Source organism: Monodelphis domestica, chromosome 3, assembly GCF_027887165.1.
Source record: "Monodelphis domestica isolate mMonDom1 chromosome 3, mMonDom1.pri, whole genome shotgun sequence".
Classification (NCBI taxonomy): Eukaryota; Metazoa; Chordata; class Mammalia; order Didelphimorphia; family Didelphidae; genus Monodelphis; species Monodelphis domestica.
Genome location: NC_077229.1, coordinates 317802232 through 317825459, shown reverse-complemented (window position 1 = coordinate 317825459; position 23228 = coordinate 317802232). Strand labels below are relative to the sequence as shown.

At 35.1% G+C, this 23228-nt stretch overlaps 1 protein-coding gene across 1 annotated transcript in view; it reads left to right on the top strand.

Moving 5' to 3' along the window:
• The window catches only part of CPA6 (carboxypeptidase A6), a 364762-nt gene that overhangs the window by 228515 nt on the left and 113019 nt on the right, over nt 1-23228 (top strand). The window contains 1 exon segment of the mRNA XM_007487010.3: nt 12194-12318. Coding sequence (XP_007487072.2) covers nt 12194-12318 — 125 coding nt within the window.

Here is a 23228-nt window from a genome sequence, read left to right as displayed (position 1 = left end):
ACCAGCTCCAAATCCTACAGCTTCCATTCTAGTCTTCCTCCCCATCTCCTACTTGCCTGAAACTTGCCCCCCCCCCCAGTGCAAATCACCCTCAGCTCTAATAAATGAGCTTTCACTTTAGTTTGCCCAGAACCAACACTCCCAATTCATCATCCCCCATCCCTTAAGGTACCTACCTAAATTTGACCTTCAGTAGAGGCACTCTCTTGCCTGCTTGCATTTAGAGTACCTAGGACACTACCTGATACGTGGTAAACACTTGACCAATACTTTATCTAGAAAGATGGTGTTATTTTGTTTTGTTTTATTTTTATTTTGTAGCAAGAGTAGTTTGGGATGTCTAAAAACATTGTATCATTTCAAAAATTCATCCTTGCTCATTATCCTCCTTACACTGAATTCTGAGACCAATACATTGATGTCTATAGCATTCATTCATTGCACAGTCCCTCTGACAGCATGTGGTAGGCAGGGATCTGTGCATTCTTACACACATAGTTTTGCCTTTGTGAATTCGGTTCCACAAATATTTATTGAGTGTTGACTACAAAAAGGTTCTATGTATGTACCATTGTAAGAAGATGAAACTATAGAGGCAGGAAGCGAGGAGGCTAGCTAGGTGGCTATCCAAATACTCAAAGCAATAGATGAGAAGGACCTAAACTAGGATAGAACAATTAAAGTACAGAAGTGGGGAAGATGCAAGAGATATGACAAAACTTATGGGATGTAGCAAGTGATTGGAAGTATAAGCTGAGAGGGAGGCAAGAGTCAAATTGAGTACAAAGTTTCAAGCCAGTGGGAGAAAGGGAATGGTTGTGTCACCTGTAAAAATAGAAATATAGTAAAAAAAAAAAGATGGACAGAAAACAATGATTCAATTTTATGGCCTTGGAGCAAGAAAGACCTGAATTCAAAGCCTGACTCAGATGCCTTATGCAAATCACATAACTTCTGTCTACCTCAGTTTCCTGATCTACAAAATGGAGATAATAATAACATTGCTTACTCCAGTTTGCAAAGGACAACTGAAATAGAGTGAAAGAGTAGTATAGGACTCCAAGTTAAGTGTTTGATTTTTTTAAGCTCATCTCTTTCAAGTGAACAGGGATCTCACAGAAGACAACCTTTAAGATTCCAGCTCTCCATGCAATCAGTGCATTCTGGAAGTGCATGCACTCATTTGCAAAGAACAGTCTCTGGAGATGCTATTTCATTAAGGTGCTGACTGAATTAAGTTGGATATTCTCAGATAAGTAAATCCAAGGTAATATGAGAAAAGAAAGGTCATCAAAACACTAATGGTAGAAGGTAAAAAGGCTTTACAAAGATAACAGTACATGAATTGAGTCTTCAATGAAGATTAGGATTTTGACTTTTTTTAGAATTTTAGTTTAGTTTAGTTTTTTTTTTAAAGAAGATGTCTAACAGGAAAAATAAGGTGGATTAGCCATCTTCTACTATATGCTTATAGGCAGTCATAATACATAGGTATTATGAGGCATCTAAGTAGGCCTTGAATCAGGAAGATCCTAATTTAGCTCTGGACTTGGACCCTTAATATTTGTGTGACCCAGAGCAAGCCACACCTTCTTTTTGCCTCAGTTTCCTCAACTATAAAATGGGGGGGTCAATAATAGCACCTACCTCCTAGGGTTTGTATGAAGATGAAATAAGATAGTTGTGATGTCTTTAGTGAAGTGCCTGGCACATGGTAAGTGCTATATAAATGCTTATTCCCATCTCTACTTCCCTCTCTCCCTTTCTACCATCCTATGTGTCACTTTTCCACCCTGTCCTCAGTTTTCTCATCTGTAAAATAAAATGAGTTAGACTAGATGACCTCTAAGGCCCCTTCTAGTTCTGAAATCCTATGATCCTATATAGCAAATGCACCAGACTATTCACAACTGCATGAAAAATAAAAATAGAATCAGAGGAAAGTGTCCTCCAAGAGGTATGGAAACTATGTGGAAAATTTATGGAGAGGCATGGGCAAGGATGGCAGGAAATGGCTGATCCTTTATGATAAAAGATTTTGAAAATAAGTAAACTCAATAAATGTTTAGAATCTAACATACAACAGAAGGACATTTCATTTAATATTATATATGGTTCTTTTCCCAAAATAAAATCACAGAATTTTAGAATTAGTAATCTGAGACATTATTTAAGCCAGACCACTCATTTTACAAAATGAGGGAATTGAATAAATGGCAACTATTCCATTAAGTAATTCCATTGTCACTTTAGTTCCACATTTCAGTGTTTAAATAATTTTAATATTCCCTCAATTTCCCTAGAATTCTGCCTATTATCTACCAGGTTATACTTTAGATCAGTAGTCTTCCCATGCCATGTTGATTGGCCATTTTCTCTTTTTTTACTCAAAACTCTTACAAAGTTATGAAATTCTTTTTAATCACTCTACTTTGGGAAAATGCACAGTCTCTAAACATAGAATTATCCCATTGCTCTGTGTTTTCTGACACCTAACACAACAGAATCAACAGCTTTCTCATGTGGCTACCAAGTTTTTGTTTTTTTCTTTTCCTGGAAACAGGGGCAACAGGTCCCCTTTTGGAGAACAGATGGTATTTGGATGCCAAAGATGGAATTGGCTTCTTCACAGCTTTGCCTAAGGCTTTCCTTGGCACCCATATATACCTCTTCCCACAACCCCACCTCCATGCCACTGATAATCATCCTGAATGCCACTACAAATGCTGTAGATTGCCAACTTCTGAGATAGTGTTTTTATCACAATATAACATGGATCACTGACTGACTCCACAGAACTAAAAAGTAGGGGAAATTAGAGGGCATTTTTTATGAAGCACACTTTGTTATGTTTTGTTTTGTTTTAAAATAAAATTTACCATTAATTATAACAAGTAAGCCTTTAAGAAAAGTGGAATTCTAATTCAGGAACCATAAGTAAATTCTTTATCTTTCCTCCAAAACACATCCCTCTTCCTAGCTTCTCTTTTTCTATCAAGAGAATCGCCATCTAGCAAATCACCAGTTCATAACCTCAATGATATCCATGACTCCTCACTAAACCTCTCCCAAAGCCAATCAGTTGCCACATTTTGTCAAATCTACGTCCATAACATCCATTACATCTGTAACCATCTCATTCTATCCTCTCACACAGTTACTGCCTCTGATTAAGGTTCTCATTGCTTCTCCTCTTAGAACATTGTAATGGCCCACTATCTTCTCTCCTTACCTCCCGTTTCTCCCATAGCCCATGTATCCTCCAAATAGCTGCAAAAATGTTACTCCTGAAGCACAGCTCTAATTGTCATGCATCTACTCAAAAAAATTTAGTGGTTAACCCTTTAGAATGGGAGTTCTTAACCTGGAGGGTCTGTGACCTTTTTAAAAAATTATATCAATAACTTTATTTTAATATAATTGGTTTCCTTTATAATTGTATATATTTTATCTCACAATAATCTGCATCCATGGGTTTGTGATGATTAAAATTAAAATAAACTGAAGCACAAAATCAGGTTTCATAAGACTTCCAAAGGAGTACCAGACACAAAGAAGATTAAGAACCTTTCTTCTAGGATGAACTGCAAAATCATTTTTCTTGTTCCAATTTATCTTTTCAGACTGATTTCATATTACTCTTCTCTATGTACTCTATGTTACAATAAAACTATTCTATTTCCTCTTCTCCCATATCAGATATTTCATCTCCCACCTCCATTCCTTTGTGAAGCCTGATATCCATGCCTATAATTCACTTCCCATGTACCTCCAGCTTTTAGAATCCCTAGATTCCTTCAATGATCACTGCTCAAGCATCATTTGATTCAGGCCTTTCTTGAAGTTTCCATGTTTTAGTGCTACAAACCTCACAAAAAAATTACATTGTATATACTTTGCATATATTATATATATATATATGTGTGTGTGTGTGTATGTGTGTGTATGTGTAAATGCAGTGTGTACTTATGCCTCCTTGCCATACTTAATAATAAACTCCATTTCCCCCCAAAATTTAGCATACTCATTTTAACAAAATACTTTAACATTTACTCTACTTTTTAGCTATTCAGATTCAGTAGTGAGAATTCACAGGTAAAAGTGACATCAAATTATAATAAATAGCATTATAAACCAAGACTTGGCAAACTATGCTATATAGGGTATCATTATCAGTGTTATGGAGACTAGGGTTTTAGAGAGAGGCATACATGGGTCTCAAAGATAGCCCCAGACAAAACTGAACTAGCCAATGGTCTTTGGCATTCAACCTCTGCCATGTTTTCCACAAGAAAACCAGTTGTCTCCCCAATCACCATTCCCAAGGAAAAAATAAAATAAAACATAAGAAGAGCTGTTGACTCCTGTACTGTGTGCTCAGAAATAATAAATCCAGAACTAAAAGGAACTTTAGAGACCATCTAGTCCAACATTACCATTTTACAGATCAGTACATTAAGGACTGAAGTGTTTAATGTTATTTCTCCCAGTAGATAATAAACTTCTTGAGGATCTGAATTGTTGTGCTTTTTTCTTTCTATCTCCAGTCTCTTAGAGTGTTTCTTATAGAATTAATTAATTAATATAATCATATTATATAATTTATGTGATTATATAATTATATGATATAATTATATTAGTTAATTAATATAATTAATGTTTGTTGTATAAATGAACCCAATTTACCAGATCTTCCTGCACTTACCCAATATTCTAGTGGTATTCTGACAGTGAGAATGAGAATCCTATAACAGGATGAAGCCATTTCTAAGAATAATTCCATTTTATTGAAACTTGCATTACCAGGGATTTTTTTTTCTTTTGGACTGACAGTATCAATTCCTCTTTGAACTTATGCTAACATTAATGATTAATTTACTCCCCTGTGGCTTGCTAGTCAATGCATTTTTATGTCTTTTGTAAAGTAACAAGAGACCTTTCAGCTTCCTTGCTGAAATCTCTGATGAGATCACAGCATCTGGTTGACAGTACAGAGTTCTTACATCAGTGAAGTGTGAAAATTAATGAAATGCTGCTATTCTTGTGGCAATAAAATAAGCAACCATGTATATGCAGCTTTGGATTTCAAGCTGCCTGCTGAGGTAATGAATTAAGAAACTTGAGTGGATATCACCATTCCCAGTTTCGTGGTCCCCAACAGGTCAATCAGGATCACAATTTGACCAAGAACCCTCACCTGGTCCTTTGGGTGGATTCACTCACCAAGAGGCCTCAGGATATGAGAATATTTGAAATACTCCTTTGAAATACTTTGCCTGAATAAGAATAAGTGGGAGTAATCAGAAAGTCAAATCTCCAGCCATGAAATCTAGGAAGTGGGCCCACTGAGGTAGAGCGAAAACAGATCAAAAACCTAATTTTAGGGACAGATTACTCAGAGTACATTTTAATGCCTACACATTTTATATTTATATATCTAAGGGAAGCAGGATTAAGGTAAGGTCTCATGATTTCCTTCTAGGATAAGGAATCCCCTTATCCACTGTGCCTGAGTGGCTTACCTAAGAACAGTTTCTACCAGCTAACGTAAAAATGAATAGAAAGCAGTACAGTCCTGATCTAGATTTCTGTATTGTCTAAGGAGGACCATCTGTTACCAAGTTGTATGAGTCCCCAAAGTTCCCAATCACATCTAAAACATAGGCCCACCATGATAGTTGCTCTCTTTTATTTATTACACTCCTCCTGTGACATCTGCATCAAAAGTATTATCATTCTTCTGCTTAATAAAGGTGATTTTGAGTGCCTGTAACGCATCAGATAAAAGAGTATCCCTTATACGAATACTCAGAAAATCAAGTTTAAAATGAATCCTAATGAGAAATTCTCATTTATTTCTAAGAAATTAGTACCTTAATATAAATATAAGCAGGAAATAAGGCTTTTTGTACCAGTTTATTCCTCAATCCCTTTATTTGTTGAAAAATGTTCATCACCCATAATCTTGGGAGTATTTCCTTAAATCAAACTTATTTATCTTAATCTCACAATATAGAATCAATTTAAATCATCAAGCTAGAAAAATATACAGATTTAGAAGTCATATTCTTTGTTTTCTTAACTAGAGTTTTTCTTATCCTTTACTTTCCTACTGAAAAAAGATCTGAATTTAAGTACATGATGATTATATTGAGGGAATAAGATGTTTAAAAAATCACCAAATATTAAGAACAAAACTTTAATATGTCTGAAAGGAGTATCCTTTTTCAGTGGACTATTATTAGATGCTTATGTAGTCAGCAAGCTGTTTTAGGCAGATGCTCATAAAGTGATAGCATATGTGGGTTCAGAAACTCATTTTTATCACTTCACCCCAGGATGATCCAGTCCTGGGGAACTGACTTATGCTAACCAAATTCTCAAGAAATAGGTTTATAAAACAAATTTTGTTCATTTTTGCTGATAAATGGCACACTGAATCAACAGTGTAATGGGATAGTCAAGAAAACTACCACAAATATAAATGACATTAAGAGAGACACAGTGTCCAGAATGAAGGAAGCAAAGGTTCCACTCTGTTACCTGGATCAGAGCAAGTCTATTAAGGTCCATTCTGAACATCCCATTTTACAAAGGACTTTGACATCCAGAGAAAGGCAACTTGGATGTTGAGGGGGCTAGAAATTTTGCCTTACAAGGCTCAATAGAAGGAATTGTGGGTATTTGTCTGCATTGATTCAAGGGAATCCTGACAGTTTTGTGTAAATATTAGAAGGACTCCATATGGTGAGGTGTTATACTTGTTCTATTTGACCTCATAAGATAGAATAAAGTACAGGGAGTGGGAGTTGCAATAAGGCAGCTTTAGATTTGATGCAAAAAGTTCCTAACAATTATGACTATCCTGAAGTGATACAAAAGCCTAGATACTCTTGAACTCCAATCAAGATATTCCTTATACAAACACCTGCCAAGTCTGATTAGTAACCAGAATTCTACTTAATAAGCATAGAATTGTAGAGGGAAAAGAGGTGGGGAGGGGAAGTTATGTGTCCTCAAAGGATATTTTCATCATTCTATGATAACCTGATAGGAGTTCCCCTTCTCCTAATGTGGACATGTTATTTGCATGTATCTGTCCAACACACAAGAATTCTCATGTCTCTCTGTCAGAACATAATCTCTTTAAAACAGTGTTGAAGAAACACTGACACATGTTTATATACCAGCTCTCTTTTACTAGTTTTGCCTAAAAACTGCCACCTTTTCTCATTTGCTTGTCATTCTTCTCCTCTCTACAGCTCAGCATGCTTTTATATAGCATTATAATTTTTAATGTTATTTTTCATTGATTCTTTTGTAGAATGGATTCCTCCTGTGGATTTTCCACCTGGAGTCTTATTAGCAAGGTATATTGATCTTACTAAGAAGTCATTTCCAAATTTTACTTTGGAATGGATTTTCTCTGGGATATTTTCCTACAAACAATTAATCCCATCCATGTATAGTAGTGGATTTGGTGGAATAGGTTTCTGCTTAAGAGAAGCAATCAGTTAAGGCTATTGGTCATTTTTAATCATCCCACCTATTTTGTGAGTTGAGACATGACTTCCATCTTCCATCCACTCTCAACTACCTTCTGAGCAACTTTCTTCTATAACAGTGAGTTTCCTTTCAAAATAGGCTTCAGGAAGAAAAAATAGGAAAGAATATTTCAATGACCCCACCACATTAGCAGCATAAGTCACAGCCACTAGTACTGATGACTCATTGCCTAGGGGAGTCTAGTATACATACACACAGAGTATATACACTTTTACACACACACATATATATACCATATATATGGATATACACAAATATGTAAATATACATATTTTGGGTGCCTGAGAAAGTTGTAAAAAAAAATAAATCAACAATTCTCTTCTATTGTTCTGAGATCCCAACCAGAAATCAAATTCTGGCAAAATATTGTGATTTTAAGTTTTATCCTCTTCCCAAAAAATCAACTCTAAATATCCTCCTCTTGACTACATCCTCAAAATATTCATGTAGTTTTTAACTTTTAACAGAAAGGAAAACAACTTTTTTAAATAAATGGGGTCCCTGGGAAAAAGGAAATGGGGCAGAAGGAGAGGCATCAAAATAACAGGCATGAACTCAGAAAAGCAGAGAAAAGGTAGAGGTCAAGGGGGGAAAATTCCAGCCTCCACCTGAACACTGAACAGAATTTTCAGCAGCAAAATATGCTTCTTACATGCTTCAGTCCCAAATCCAGTGCCCCCACCTAATGGCAAATATCACTCTCTACAATTTCCCATCTCTCTGGTTCTTGTATCTTCTTATTTCCAGCTTCACCACAGCATCCCTTCTCCTGCACAAGTGGCTTCCCCTTTTTATCTCTCCATAGTCCTTTAACATGGGAGGAGTTAGCTTGTCAGTTAAAATTAGATCATGTCCTAATCGTGTCTTATGTTCAGATCAAAGCTCTCTTTTGGACAATTAAGGGAGGGAAACCCTGAGAGTCTTTATCCCAACCAGCAAGCATCCTTCTCCAGGGTGACATAATGCATTTTGTATGTTTAAAAGGCTTCTATCAAAGGGACAAGATAGAACTTGATGATACAGCAGATTACAAACTCTAGTTATAGTTATGCATGGTTTAGCTTCACTTTTTATGAAAAGTGAATCAATAAACTTGTTCCTCTATAAGTTTGTCTTTCTTTGATGATCAAGACCTTCACACCAAAGTTAGCATGATTTACCTCCTTTTCCCTTGAATTTAGATATAATCAAAACTACTATTCCCTAGAATCCATTAGCCATTATTAAAAATGAACCATGTCTTAATGAAAAAACAAATCTAATTCACTGAAATGAATTTAGAGAAGAGTAAATATGATGAATGGGCTAGAGAAATGAACATGAAAGCAAAGATGAAATGAAATGATATTGCTTCACACAGAAATAAAAAATATGAGATAGAATTTAACAATTGCCTTCAATTATCATGTGCTCAGAATTGAATTTTTCCCAGTGATAAAGAGAACAAGAAAAAACATGGAGTTGTGACATAATTATAAAAGCTTTAAAATACTATATGTATTTGGCAGGTGGGTTTTATACCACAAATAGAGGGATGGTTCAATATTAGGAAAATTATGAGCAAAATTGGTCATATCAATAATAAAGCCAACTGAAACAATGATTATTTTCATAGATGCAGAAAAAGTCTTTCATAAAACGCAACATCAGTTTCTTACAAAAACACTGGAAAACATTGGAATAAAAGGAACTTTTCTTAAAGTGACAAAGAGCATCTATCTAAAGCCATCAGCAAACAGCTGTAAAAGGGATAAAGTTGAATCCTTCCCAGTAAGATCAGGTTGAAGCAAGGATGCCCATTATCAGCACTACTATTTAATATTATGCTGGAAATGATAGCTGTAGCAATAAGAGCATAGAAATTGACAGAATGAGAATAGGAAATGAGAAAAACTCTCTCTCTTTGCAGATGATATGATGATATCCAAAAAGAACTACAAGAATCAGCCCCAAAGCCAATAGAAATAATTAATAATTTTAATAAAGTTGTAGGATACAAAATAAACCTGTAAATCATCAGCATTTCTATTGACCACCAACAAAGTTCTACAGCAAGAGGTAGAAAAGGAAATTCCATTTAAATTTAATTTAATTAACTAGATAATATAAAATACCTAGGAGTATGCTTACCAAAAACAAACCTAGCACCTATATGAACACAATTACAAAACACTTTCATGCAAACATTGCTCATGGACAAGCCAAGCCAAATAAATAAAAATGATAATCCTACCTAAATTAGCTTGCCCATTCAATGCCATGCCAATTAAACTACCCAAAAACAATTTCTTAGAAAACATAATAACAAAATTCATCAGTGAGAACAAAAGGTTAGGTATATCAAAGAAATTAATGAAAAAATATGAAGGAAGGAAGGAAGGAGTCCTAGCTATACCAGATATCAAAGTATACTATAAAGTGATAATCATCAAAACAATCTGGCACTGGCTAATAAATAAGTGAAGTGGATAATTTTTATTACATCAAATTAAAAAGTTTCTGAACAAACAAAAAACAATGCAACCAAGATTAGAAGGGAAACAGCAAATTAGGGGGGAATTTTTAGAGCAAGGGTCTTTGATAACGGTCTCATTTCTCAAACATATAGAGAACTGAGCCAAATTTATAAGAATGCAAAGCATTCCCCAATCAATAAATGCTCAAAGGATATGAACAGATAATTCTCAGATGAAAAAATTAAGATTATCTACAGTCATGAGAAAATGTTCCAGATCACTATTGATTAGAGAAATGAAAATTAAAACAACTCTGACACCACTTCACACCTATCAGAGTGGCTAATATGACCAAAATGGAAAATGATAAATATTGAAGGGGATGTGGGAAAAATCGAGACACTAATACACTGTTTGTAGAACTGTGAACTGATATGACTATTCTAGGAAACAATCTGGAACCAAACTTCAAGATCATAAAACTATGCATACCTTTTGACTCAGCAATATCACAAACAGATCAGAGATGGGGGAAAGGTTGTACTGGTACAAAAATAGTTTTAGTGGCAAAGAATTGGAAACTAACAATGGAAGGTGTCCATCATTTTGGGGAATGGCTGGACAAGTTGTGGCATATGTTTATAACAGAAAACTATTGAACCATAAGAAATGATGAACAGGACAAGTTTAGAAAAACCTAGACAGGCTTATATGAACTGATGCAAAATGAAGTGAGCTGAACCAGAATATTGTATACAGTAACAGAAATATTGTTCAGTGATCACCTATTAAGAACTACACTATTATAAGCAAAATAAGGTTCCAAGATAACTCCAAAGGATTCATTATAAAAAAAAGTTATCCACAGCCAGAGAAGGAACTTTTGGAATCTGATTACAATCAAAGCATGCCATCCTTCACTTTATTTCCTTCATGAGTTTTTTATTGCATATGTGATACAGGTCTCCCACCATGTCATGGGGAATATGGAAATACATATTAGAGGAAAGCACTGGTATACCTTTCAGACAATTTACTGCCTCAAGGATTAGGGAGAAGAGAGGGAGAGAATCTGAATCTCAAAATGTTGGAAAACAACTGTCAAAAATTGCTTCTATGTGTAATTGAAAAAAATAAAATTTGATTTAAAACATTGTATATATTTGGAAAACTTTTCTGATAATTTTTATATATGAAAATGCACCACCTAAGAATATTATTGGATTTTTCTCCTTTAGGAATGTTCAAAAATGAGACAATAATAATAATAGATACAATTATTATATCAATAATAGACTAAGATAGTCACTGTCTTAGATGCTTTTCTGTCCAAGGACTATCAGACAAATTAAATAACCTTGCAAAAACCTCTTTCATGTCATTATGTGCTTTTCTATGATAGCCAGATTAACAATCTAAATAAATCAATACATTGGCATCACACCGGCATTTAAATATTCTCCAACTTGTTAAGGGAAAAATATTTCTATCCATAATTTTTCCCTGATCAAACTGGAATTTCATTAGTAAAGATGAATTTACTTAGATCTTGAAGCATTTTTAGTCTTTAAGACTATCCTAAAAATAGAAATATCCTCAGGAGAATTATAACACCTAAAATTCTATTAACTTACATTTTAGCAGAGATCAAGATCCTCATAGGGAATCTGGCCAGACAGCTAAAGAGGGAAGAGGAAAGAAAGATTTGTCTATTTCCCATTTTGTTTAAACCGAATATGACCTAAGGAATGAACTCTTTTCAGAGTAAAAACGATCATTATTTCCCATCATTTTAAGTTTCAAAAAACATTTTCAAGTCATCTCCTATTTTTAGGAAAAAACATTTTTCTTTAACATTTATTATGTGGCCTCAGGATCCCACAGTCTTAAAGATATTACCATGCTATGATTAATTTATGGAGATTATATGATTTGGAGCCTATTAAACAATTAGAAAAATGATTCAGTAGTTGAACTAGCCCAAGGGCTGAAATATCTTAGGATTTTTAAATAATGAGCTTTAGTCTATGACCCAAAGATAACGTCTAAATTCAATGTTTTATTGGTGTTATTGTTATGAAATGTAAACAAGATAACATGTTCGACATTATGACATGGATTTTTCCCCACCTACATTGAATATGAATTACAGGTTAGTTCCTGCACTACAGGTGGACCTATGGCAGCCCAGCAGCATCTCCTATATCTCGGAAGGAACGGTTACAGATGTCCATATTCCCCAAAATGGCTCTCAAATCCTGTTAGCCTTCTTACAACAAGCCAACATCCAGTACACGTAAGCTTCCTCTTTGCTTTCTATGAAAACCTTCAGCGGGATGCACCATGTAAGGCTAACCTGAATCTCTTTGCATCAGTGTAGGGTAGCGGATAGAAAATTTTACTTGAAGTCAGGGAAATCTTGATTTGAATCACAGCTGGATAGGTAGGTAGCACTGTGGATAGAGCTAGAGTCAAGTTTTTCTAATGCAGACTCAGATACTAACAAGCTATTAGACCCTGAGCAAGTTACTTAATCTGTCTGCCTTGATTTCCTCAACTATAAAATAGAGATCATAATAACACCTACTCTCTCAGGGTTGTTGTGAAGGTTATAAAGTGTTTAGCACAGTGCTTGTCATATAGTAGGCACTTAATAAATGTCTATTTACTTCTTCTTCCTCAAATATTTAACTAGCTGTGTGATCCTGGGCTGTTCATTTGACATGAGAGGCAGTAAATTACAATAGTCATTGTCTCTATAATCAAAGGACATGAATTCAAATCCTGTCCCTGAAATGTGTGACCTTGGGAAAGTCATATAACCTTGAGTCTCATTTATCTCATTTGTAAAATGGAAGTAATGATAGAATCTGACAGGATTGTTATGAGGATCAAAGAAAATAATGTAGATAAAATGCTTTACAAACCTTAAATCACTATATAAATAAGATCTGTTATGAAGTTGATGGTGGTGGTGATAATGATGCTAATAATAGTGTTATCCTTTATAGACTCAGACATATTTTATAAGCAAGTAATCAATCAATCAATAAGCATTTATTGAGCAACTAGTATGTGCTAGGCACAATGTTAATTGCCAGGGATACAGAAAAGAAGCACAAAACAGTCCCTGCCTTCAAAGAACTCACAATCTAATGGGAGAGGAGGGAGGGGAACAATATGTAAACAAATATATGCAAAGCAAGGATAAATAGGAAAAATTCTAATAGAAGGAAGACACTGGAATTAGAGTGGTTGCAGAAGGCTTTCTATAGATGGTGGGGTATTAGTTGGGACTTACAAGAAATAGGGAAGTCAGTAGGCAGAACATAGGAGGGGGAACATTCTAGATATGGGAGACAGTGAGGGGAAATGCCCAGAGCCAAGAAATGGAGTGTCTTGTTCATTGGACATCCTAGAAGCCAGTGTCCCTGAATTGAAGTATATGTATAAGGTGTAAGAAGCCTGGAAAGCTAGGAAGAGGCTAGATTATGAAGGGGTTTGAGTGCCAAACAGAGTATCTTGAATATGCTCCTGGATGAACTAGAAAACCACTGGAATTTATTGAGTACCTTGGGCAGATGGGGGGGGGGGCAAGGTGTGTGTTTGATGTGATCAAACCTGCATTTTAGGAAATTCACTTTAGTAGCTAAATAGAGAATGGATGGGCATGAGGCAAGACTTGAGGCAGACAGACACATGAGCAGGCTATTGAAATTATCAAGGCATGAAGTGAACAAGCTCTGCACTAAAGTGGTGGTAGTATAAGAGAAGGGGGGAGGAATATTTAAGAAATTTTACAAAGGTGAAATCTTCAGGCCTTGGCAACAGCTTAGAGATAATGAAGAATCCAGGATGACTCCTAGGTTTCAAGCCTGAGAGACTCAGAGGACAATGTTGTCCTCTATAGTAATAGGGAAAGTAGGAGACAGAGAGTGTTTAGGGGAAGAGATAATGAATTCTCTTTTGGATAAATTGAGTTTGAGATATCTACTGGGCATCCTGTTTAAGATGTCTGAAAGGCAGTTGGAGATTAGAATTCAGAAGAGACAGTGGGACAGGAAAAGTAGATTTAACAATCACCAGCATACAGATGGTAATGGAGTCCTTGGGAGTTAATGAAATCACCAAGTTCAAGAGTACAGAGAAAGAAGAGACCATGATCTGGAAGCAGAACCAGCAAAGAGAAAGAGAAGGAGTAGTCAGATAGGTAGGAGGAAAACCAAAAGAGAGTGGTACCCTGAAAACCTAGAGAAGAGAGTATTGAAGAGGAAGAAGTGATCGAGTGTGTCAAAGGCTGCAGAGGACAAGGTAAATTAGGACTGAGAAAAGACAACTGGTTAACAACTAAGAGTTTATTAGTAACTTTGAAGGGAGAGTAGTTTCAGGGCAATGACTGGAAGCCAGATTGTAAGAAGTTTAAAAGGGCATACATGTGCACAGAGAGAGAGCAGAGAAGGAGAAAAAGTGGAGGCACCTACTGTCTTTTGTTTGTTGTTTTAATCCTTACTTTCTGTCTTAGAATCAGTACTAAATTCCAAGCCAGAAGAGTGGTAAGAGCTAGCCTTAGTAGTAAGGGGTAAGTGAATTGCCCAGGGTCCTACAGCTAGGAAGTATCTGAGTCCATATTTGAACCCAGGACCAATCTCCATGCCTGGCTATCTATCCACTGATCTACATAGCTGCCCTGAAGTACCTATTATAAACCACCTTCTTAAGGAATTCAGCTACAAAAGGCAGAACAAATATAGGACAAAAGTTAGCAGGGATGAAGGGGTCAGGTGAAGTTTTCTTCAGGACAGAGGAGACATGGGTATGTCTGTAGACAATAGAAAATGAGCCAGGATTGAGGGAGAGATTGAAAACAAATGAAAGAATAGGAATGACAGAGGGGCAACAAGTATGTACAATATGCAGGAAAAGATGTTCATTGAGTTTCTAACTAGCGTTTCTATAGGGCATAAAGTAGTTATAGCTGCTATTAGAAATATTGTGGTTACTATTGCCATTCTGGTGGTTTGTGGTGATTATATGTCTACCTGGAAGGAAGGGAAAAGGTTGTTACTCCTATTGGCACACTGTAATTGAAAAGTTTTGCATGCTTCATTAATTACACCCTAATATAAAAGAATAGACCTGTTTATGTAACAAGACTTGGTTTCCTGTAAGTAAATATAGGTCAGGTGGAACAGATGGGGCATAAAATATCTCACTTTATATCCCAGAGAACAGAGTTTAGGGAAAAAAATAATAAACACCAAAAAGTGTTTTTAAATCACAGTGTTTTCCTTATGGAGTAAAATCACTTTGAATTATTCGTTTTGCAAGTCCCAAGATAATAACACATAAAAGTCAATTAAGTCTTACAGGTTTAGTAGCAGGAGATGATTTCAATTGGCTTCTGTTATTACAATCTAGAGTATTTTCAAAAGTAAAATTATCCTGTGCTCTGTAGGACTGTAATTCATGAATAGCCATATTCATTTTCTTGGATTCAAATTAATGTGACCCCATATGGCTAGACCCCAGACCAGAGGCACTGCCTTTATATGAGATGAGAGATATTTTACTTTACTGCTGTAAAAGTTTCTTTTTATTGATCTTTATGATTAAATTAGCATTTTATATAACTTTAAATTCATTGGACTTCCTCCTTTTTTCACTTACTCATTGGTAGTTGAGGTAGTAACAAAAACTAGTGAGTGTAGAGGAATACCTGTGGGAAAATCACTGGTGTGTCATGGGATGGCAAGAGGCACAGAATTGAGTTAGAGATGTAGCCACTAGAATGCAGAAGGTAATCCATGACTGATCTTATAATTTGGAGCTACAAGGGACCTTGAAGATTATCTTGCCCAACTCTCTTACTTTTTACAGATGAGAAAATCGTGTCCAGGGAGATTAAGGGTTTATACAGGTAGTAAGTGACAGAGTTAGGGATAAAACTCAGGTCTTCTCATTATAAATCCTGTATTCTTCTCACTCCACCAGGATAGTCTTCATTTCACTGCTCCCATCATAGATTGGTAGAACTATAAAGGACTTTAAAGACAACCAATCCATCCTCTGAATTTTCTAGATGAATAGAGAAAGGTCTTAAGAAGTTATAACCTGCCCAAGATCCCACAACTAGGGACTGCATTTGAATGTCTCCAATTCTAATTTTCTTTCTTCTACAGCAAGAGTTCTTAGTCTTTTTTGTGTCAAAGACCCCTTTGACAACCTGGTTAAGCCTATAGACCCCTTCTCAGAATTTTTTAAAGCACAAAATAAAATTACAAAGGAAATCAATTATGTTGGAATATAATTATAAAAAAATGTTTTAAGTGCACAAAATCCAGGTTAAGAATTCCTGCATTCACGCACTAATTCCTCAGCTATTTCAATGACAAGTAGGTCATAGTTATCAAAAGATAGTCTCTTAGGAACAATTGGTTGCTCAGTAGATAGAGGCTTGGAGACAGGAGATCCTGTATTCAAATATGACTTCAGGTACTTCCTGTTTGACCCTGGGCAAGTCACTTAACTCCAACTGCTTAACCCTGGAACCAATGCTTAATATCAATTCTAAAATAGAAGGTAAAGATTTTTTTTTCTTAAGTTAGTCTCTGATGGTCCCTAAGAAACAGGTGGTAATTTAATATATAAATATGTCTTTCTGTTTACCAAGAGTTCGTTTTGAAAATAGGCATGTCACCACTCCAAATGATAATGTAGTATAGTGTTAAATATGGGAGTTGTAAGTCTGGATCCAAGCTCTAAAGCCTATAGTTTTTAATCTTGTGACCCTAGCTGTCATTTCACTTCAGCTTCATGATCTGTAAAAGATAATTATATACAAAGATATAAGTATATCTGTACTACCTACCTCACAAGGTTGTGAGGAAAGTGTTTTGTAAAAATTAGAATGCTTTAAAAAAATGAGAATCTACTCTTACTTAGAACTTGCCTATGCAAAAATGGGAATAAGACATTTGCCCAGGCTTAAACAAGTACCTGCTAGCTTATTGTCAGCAATTTTATGGCATTACAGCTAAGACAGAATTGTTTGTTCTCGTAGAAAATCCTTAATATTAATTATTATTAATATTACCTATTATTAAATTAATTATATACTATAATTATAAATATATTATATATCATTATCCATTATATTAATGATAAATTTATTTAATAAAATTAATAAAATATATGTTCTTCTAGGTTACATAGGGATTTTTATGTGATAGTTTTGGTCCCATATATCATCCTAAGAAACACTCAGCCCATTTGGTTAGAAAGTTGAAGTTTATGGTTGATATAAAGTTGGATAGTATAGTTGGAGCTTATAACTTCTCATTCTTTAAAAATTCCTATATATTAATTTTTGACACAGCAATACTACCATTGGGTTTATTTCCTAAGTTATGAGATTAAAGGGAAAGAATCTATATGCTCTATTATATATATATCATCATATTATATATATATATCATTATATATATCAATATACATTATATTATATATATGTATATATATTGGCTCTCGCAGTGGCAAAGAACTGAAGATTTAGGGGATGCCCAGCAATTGGGGAATGGATGAACAAGTTGTGGCTTATGATTGTGATGGAATACTACTATGCCATAAGAAATGAGAAGCAAGTTAATTTTAGAAAAACATGAAAAGATCAACATGAAATTATGAAAAATGAAATGAGCAGAACCTAGCAAACATTATATACAGCAACAGATATATTGTTTGAAGAATGACTTGTATATGTCTACCTCCAGAGAAATAATTGATAAATAGACATAAGCAAGACATATTTTACATATACAAATATCTTTTTGTCATACTTGGGAAGTGGAGAAAAGGGAAAGATACCCAGGAATCTTAATGTAACCAACAAATAATGAGTTTTTTTAAAAATAAAAAATTCCTATATATTTTCATTTTCCTAGTTAAGCCATTTTGCTTAACTATGTTATTGAAGTTTAATTATTGAAACAGTAATTGGATTCAGCAGGTGGAACCAGTGATATGGGAACAAAACCTTTGATTCATGAGGAAGCCCATACAGAATCCAGGAGAGGTGATTGATGAGCCACCTGTAGTACTCACTCTTTTGTAATGTCTTCTTGCCTTTAGGTCACCCAAGCACACATACGTTTCTTAGAGTACACTAAAGAAGTATACTCTTGATTAGAAAATCTGATGGAGAGGTAACATGATCAAATGGAAGGAACTGGACTTAAGATAATTTTCAATGCTCAGTTCCCCTTCTCACTAACTGTAAGACTAGTCAAATCACTCATCATCTCAGAAATTGTTTCTTCATTTTAAGAGTGGAACAATTTTCACAGCCTCTCATAATAAAATTGGGATGATGTTATGATGTAATGATTATTAAAGGGCTGTCAAATGAGGTATAAGTCACCTTGATTCAATAAAAACCCCAGGTATATTAATGTTTGCTACACTTGGTGTCATCAGAGTTTATGAAGAAAGATGAGACAGAAACAAATCATAATACAAATGTGAATGGGATAATTCACTCCTAGAAGCATTTGCTAAGCACCTTCAACTGTGCTAGGTACTCAGAAATCAAAAGAGCTACAAAATGGGTCTACACCTGAAGTAGCTTACATTCTAATTGAATAAGGGTTAAAAAAAACAAGTACAAAAATAATCAGGAAGGGAGCCAGGATTTTATGATCTATAATTATTTCTGATTATTTCCACCACCTGAGCTCTTAGTAAATAGTAAATACTATGTGAAAATTAAAAAGGAAATGATCACTTTCATCTAAGTGGAGAAATGAATTAGTAAATGCTTCTCAGAGAAGGTAATCACTAAGTTGGTCCTTGCAACAAAAGAACAGCTGGCAAAAATTAGAAGTAGAAGGGTTATGAACAAAGGGATAGAGATAGGCAAGGGCAGAGGGAATAATCAGTAGTGCATTCTCTGACTGTAATCTTAATAATACAGTAAGAGGACTAGTGCAAGAAGACCTTACCTTCTTTTGGGCAGACCTATCCCAAGCTGAGATAAGATCCTGCCACCTAGCTCCCAACTGTTCTCCATCATTGGCCCCTACCTCACACCTCTTTGACTGAGTTCCTGCTCAAATCTTCCCATGCTCTTACATACTATGAAATAATCCTGCAGAAGCCTGAAAGGACACATCACCACCAGCCAAAAGTATGGACATATAAATGGAATATCTGACACAGTATGATTCCTTGTTACCATCCATAGTCCTCACTCCAGCCTCTGATATTCTTCCTGGACTTACTACTCCGATGGTTAACATATTTCTGTCCCCTTATACTCTGCATAGTGATTCTGAACTTCAGATTGTCAATGTGAAAAAACCATTTCCTCAGTGCCCCCTATAGATTCTCTCTCTGTGACAATCACTCAACAATTTTTCCTTTGGGGTTCTCATTATCCAAATTTATCACCCATTTCAGATTCAGATGACCATACCTTTCTTTTTTTAATGATTTAAATTAATACACATTTTGACTGTTTTCTTTCTTGTATTTATTATTTTTTTAACATTCTTTTTTATAAATTGAGTTCCAAATTCTCTTTCCCTCCCACACCTCCCCCAACCACAATTGTTTTTTCTACATTAATGAATTCTGAAATTATGATCCACTTCTGTATTCACAAATTCTAAAATTCCTTTATCCTATTCTGTCTTCCTATTCCTTACCTTGTTTTTTGTCCTTATGGTTATTTCTATTCTATCCATTCCTTGGTTCTTTCACAATTAATTACCTCTGCTCTATCCCTTCCTTATCTTGACCAATGCAACATAGATAATGTAAATTTATTCATTCCCATATGAGTTTAATCAGACCACATCTAAATTTCTATGTTCAGCTCTGGGCACTTCAATTTAAGGCCAGTACTAAGGAAAGCTTACAAGAGCTCAACCAAGATGGTGAAGCACCTTGAGTCTATGCCATATTAGCTCATTAAAGATATTTAGTCTAAAAAAGAGAAAACTTGGGGACAGGACTGGAAGACTTAGAGATATGATGATAAATGTCTTCAAATACTTCAAATATTTCCATGAAAAAGAAATTAGACTGGTTTGGTCTCAAAAGGTAGAACTAGCAGTAATAATTAGGAATTGTAAAATTGCAGCTTTAGTCTTGAAATCAGGAAAATTCTTCTTTTAACTACAGCTGCCCAAAAATGGAATGTCCTGCCTCAAGAGGTAGTAAATTCTCCCTCCTTGCTGATCTTCAAGCAGAACCAGATAACTTAGTTACTTAAGTATGTTTTATGGAAAAGAATTCCTTTTCAAGGATGGATTGAATCAAATAGTCCTTTTGTCTCTCAAAATGCTGTTAACTCTGTAACTCTATTAAGTGTTAAATGCAAAATTATCAGTTAATTGTAAAAAAATAGTTAATGACAAAACATTGTTTTACTACATATGCTATTTGGTATAAAGACTTATTTTCTGAAGAGTACAAGGTTAGCTTGACTAATAGCTACAGCACAAACAGGCCAACTCACTAAACCAAGGCTAAGAGCTTCAAAATCAAAGAGACAGTCTTCATACTAAGAACAGAAAACCAAACAAGGGCCTGAAGCCAAGACATTTAGAAGATAGCAAGCTGGTCTACTAGAGTTCAGTCCTGTGGCTGTGATATTATGCAGAAAATTTAATAGTTAAAATTAAATCATGAGGCTGCTAGTAGCTTTATTATATCAAAGTAGTGATAGTAAACAGAGAGAAATGTAGGAAAGAGGTAGAGAGTAGCTTAGCTTACTCATATTTGCCATTTGATGGGTTGAAGCTCACCACCAACAGGGGATCCTTCAGGTTCCAAGCTCCAGCCAGAAGAGAAAGCAAACTCCTGGTCTCTACCTTATAGGCAATTTTCTCCTTCCACTAGCTCTTCTATGTCACATCTCAGGAACCAATCATAGTTCCTTAATTTGTCTGGTACCATCCAGTGAGGCAGTGCCTGTGGGATCATATTTCCATATCAATGGTTTCAAATTCCTTTCTCTGATGCTTTGTCTATACCTGCACATATCAATAGTAAACAACTTCCAGGTCACTGATTGTTGAAGTCAAACAAAGTGACACAATAGGGCGGGAAATTCCATTCCCACAAAGGTAATATTGATGCATAGCTCAATTCTGTAAAAGAGGAAAAACATCAAACTTTTGAAAGCTCTATATTTGGGAGTCTCAACATTTTCTCTTTCCTTTGGGGAAACAAGTGGGATACACTAGAGTAGTTTATTCCCTGGTAAATTGATGGGGAATTTTTATTTAAGTGCTCAGGAGAATGGGAGGGGTAAAGGAAAGATGATCAGTTAGAGAAGCTTCTCTGATTTCAGGGACTCTGTTGGAACTGTTTGTAATCATGTCACCCATTTATCACCTTAGGCTAGCAAGCCTACATTTTTTCTAATCTACTGCCTAATCTACTATTTTGCACTAGAAATATCAACCAGTTGGCTCTTATTCTCCCAAAATAAGTTGATGCATGAACAAGTTAATTTTCCTTGAATGTGATCCTAAGGATAATTTTAAAAACCTTAGAAATTTTCTGAGGGGTTTTTTTAAATCACATTCCCAAATTAAATTTAAACTGCCAGCCTTAGCAGTCTACATTCATAATTTACTACCTTTGCTTGAACCATTTATTACTAGGCAGTTACAGGCCAAGTGTCCCTGTGTTATACCACCTTACTTTTCTTCATTTGCAAAAAATGTACAGGTTAGGAAGCAAAGAATTGAAATTTTCAAATGGTAAGGGGGAAAATCTTAGCCCAAATTTGGCTATAAGAATGAGTCTAAAAAAATCTCTGGAAGCTGAAAAAAAAAGGGAATTTACTTCTTTGATTAGATAGCCAGCATGTTGTAGTGGAAAAAAGTGGGAAATTAGAGACAGAAGACAAGAATTCAAACTATGACTTAATCATGTAGTCAGGAATGTCATATAGCTATGTAACCCTGGGCAAGTCACATAATCTTACTATGCCTTGATTTATTCATCCTAAAAATTAGGACAATAATATTTTACCACCTACTTCATGGGGTCATTATGGAAGAGGCACTTTAAAAACCTTAAAATTCCTTGTAAATATGGATATTTGTTGTTATTGCCCATATGAAACATGATATGCAAAATAATGTAATTGTTCAAGAAAACAATAACAGAAAATATCAGAAAATGGGTCATCTCAAATTACTATCTAACCAACTACTTGTCTTGGGGAAATCTCCTCTCCCACATAGTCCAATCAGTGTGTTCAAATTAAACTTAACCAAAGTCAAAGAATCTAAGAGTTAAAAAGGACTTCATTGGACATCTAGTCCAAACTTCCTAAGCAGCACTCCTCTTTATGACATCCACAATAAATGGTAATTCTGTCTTCTCTAGGAGAACTAACTCTTTCCTTGACAATTCATTCTACTTTTCAATTGTTCTAATTATTTTTTCCTTAGTTCTAATTTATACCTGCCTCTCTATACCCATTTCTACAGATACTTTCGTCTATGACAGAGCATAAAAGAACTATATCCTCCTTTACAAGACTGCCTTTTGAACACATTTAGATCACTATTTTATTACATACCTACACACATATATTCTATATACTGCTAACCATAGACATACTTCAGTCTTCTTTTCTCCAGAAGAAAATATCCCAAATTCCTTCAACTGACCTTCATAATAGTATAGTATAGTTTTCAGATCTTTCATCATCCTGGATGACCTCCAGTTTGTAGTACCAGGAATTGAACCCAATAACCCAGATACAGTCTGACCAAAGAAAAGTACAACAGAACCATTGCTTCCTTTGATTTAGACATTAATGTAATCTGAGATCACTTTAGCATTTTTGTTTGTTTTGGGCTATCGTATAACTTCTTTTGTTTTGTTTTTAAATCCTTACCTTCTGTGTTAGAATCAATTCTAAGAAATAAAATAGTAAGGGCTAGGCAATCAGTATTTAGTGATTTGCCCAGGGTCACAGAGCTAGGAAATGTCTAAGATCACATCTGAACCCAGGTCCTCCTTACTCCAGGCCCAATGGTATATCCATTGTGCTACCTAGCTACTTTTGAACATATTTAGCTTACTTTTTTCACATGTTTAAAATCCTTAGTTCTTTTCACATGCTTAAGTATCTAGATATAAATCTTTGCCCATTATTTGAGTCCTGCCTTACCAACTAACTAT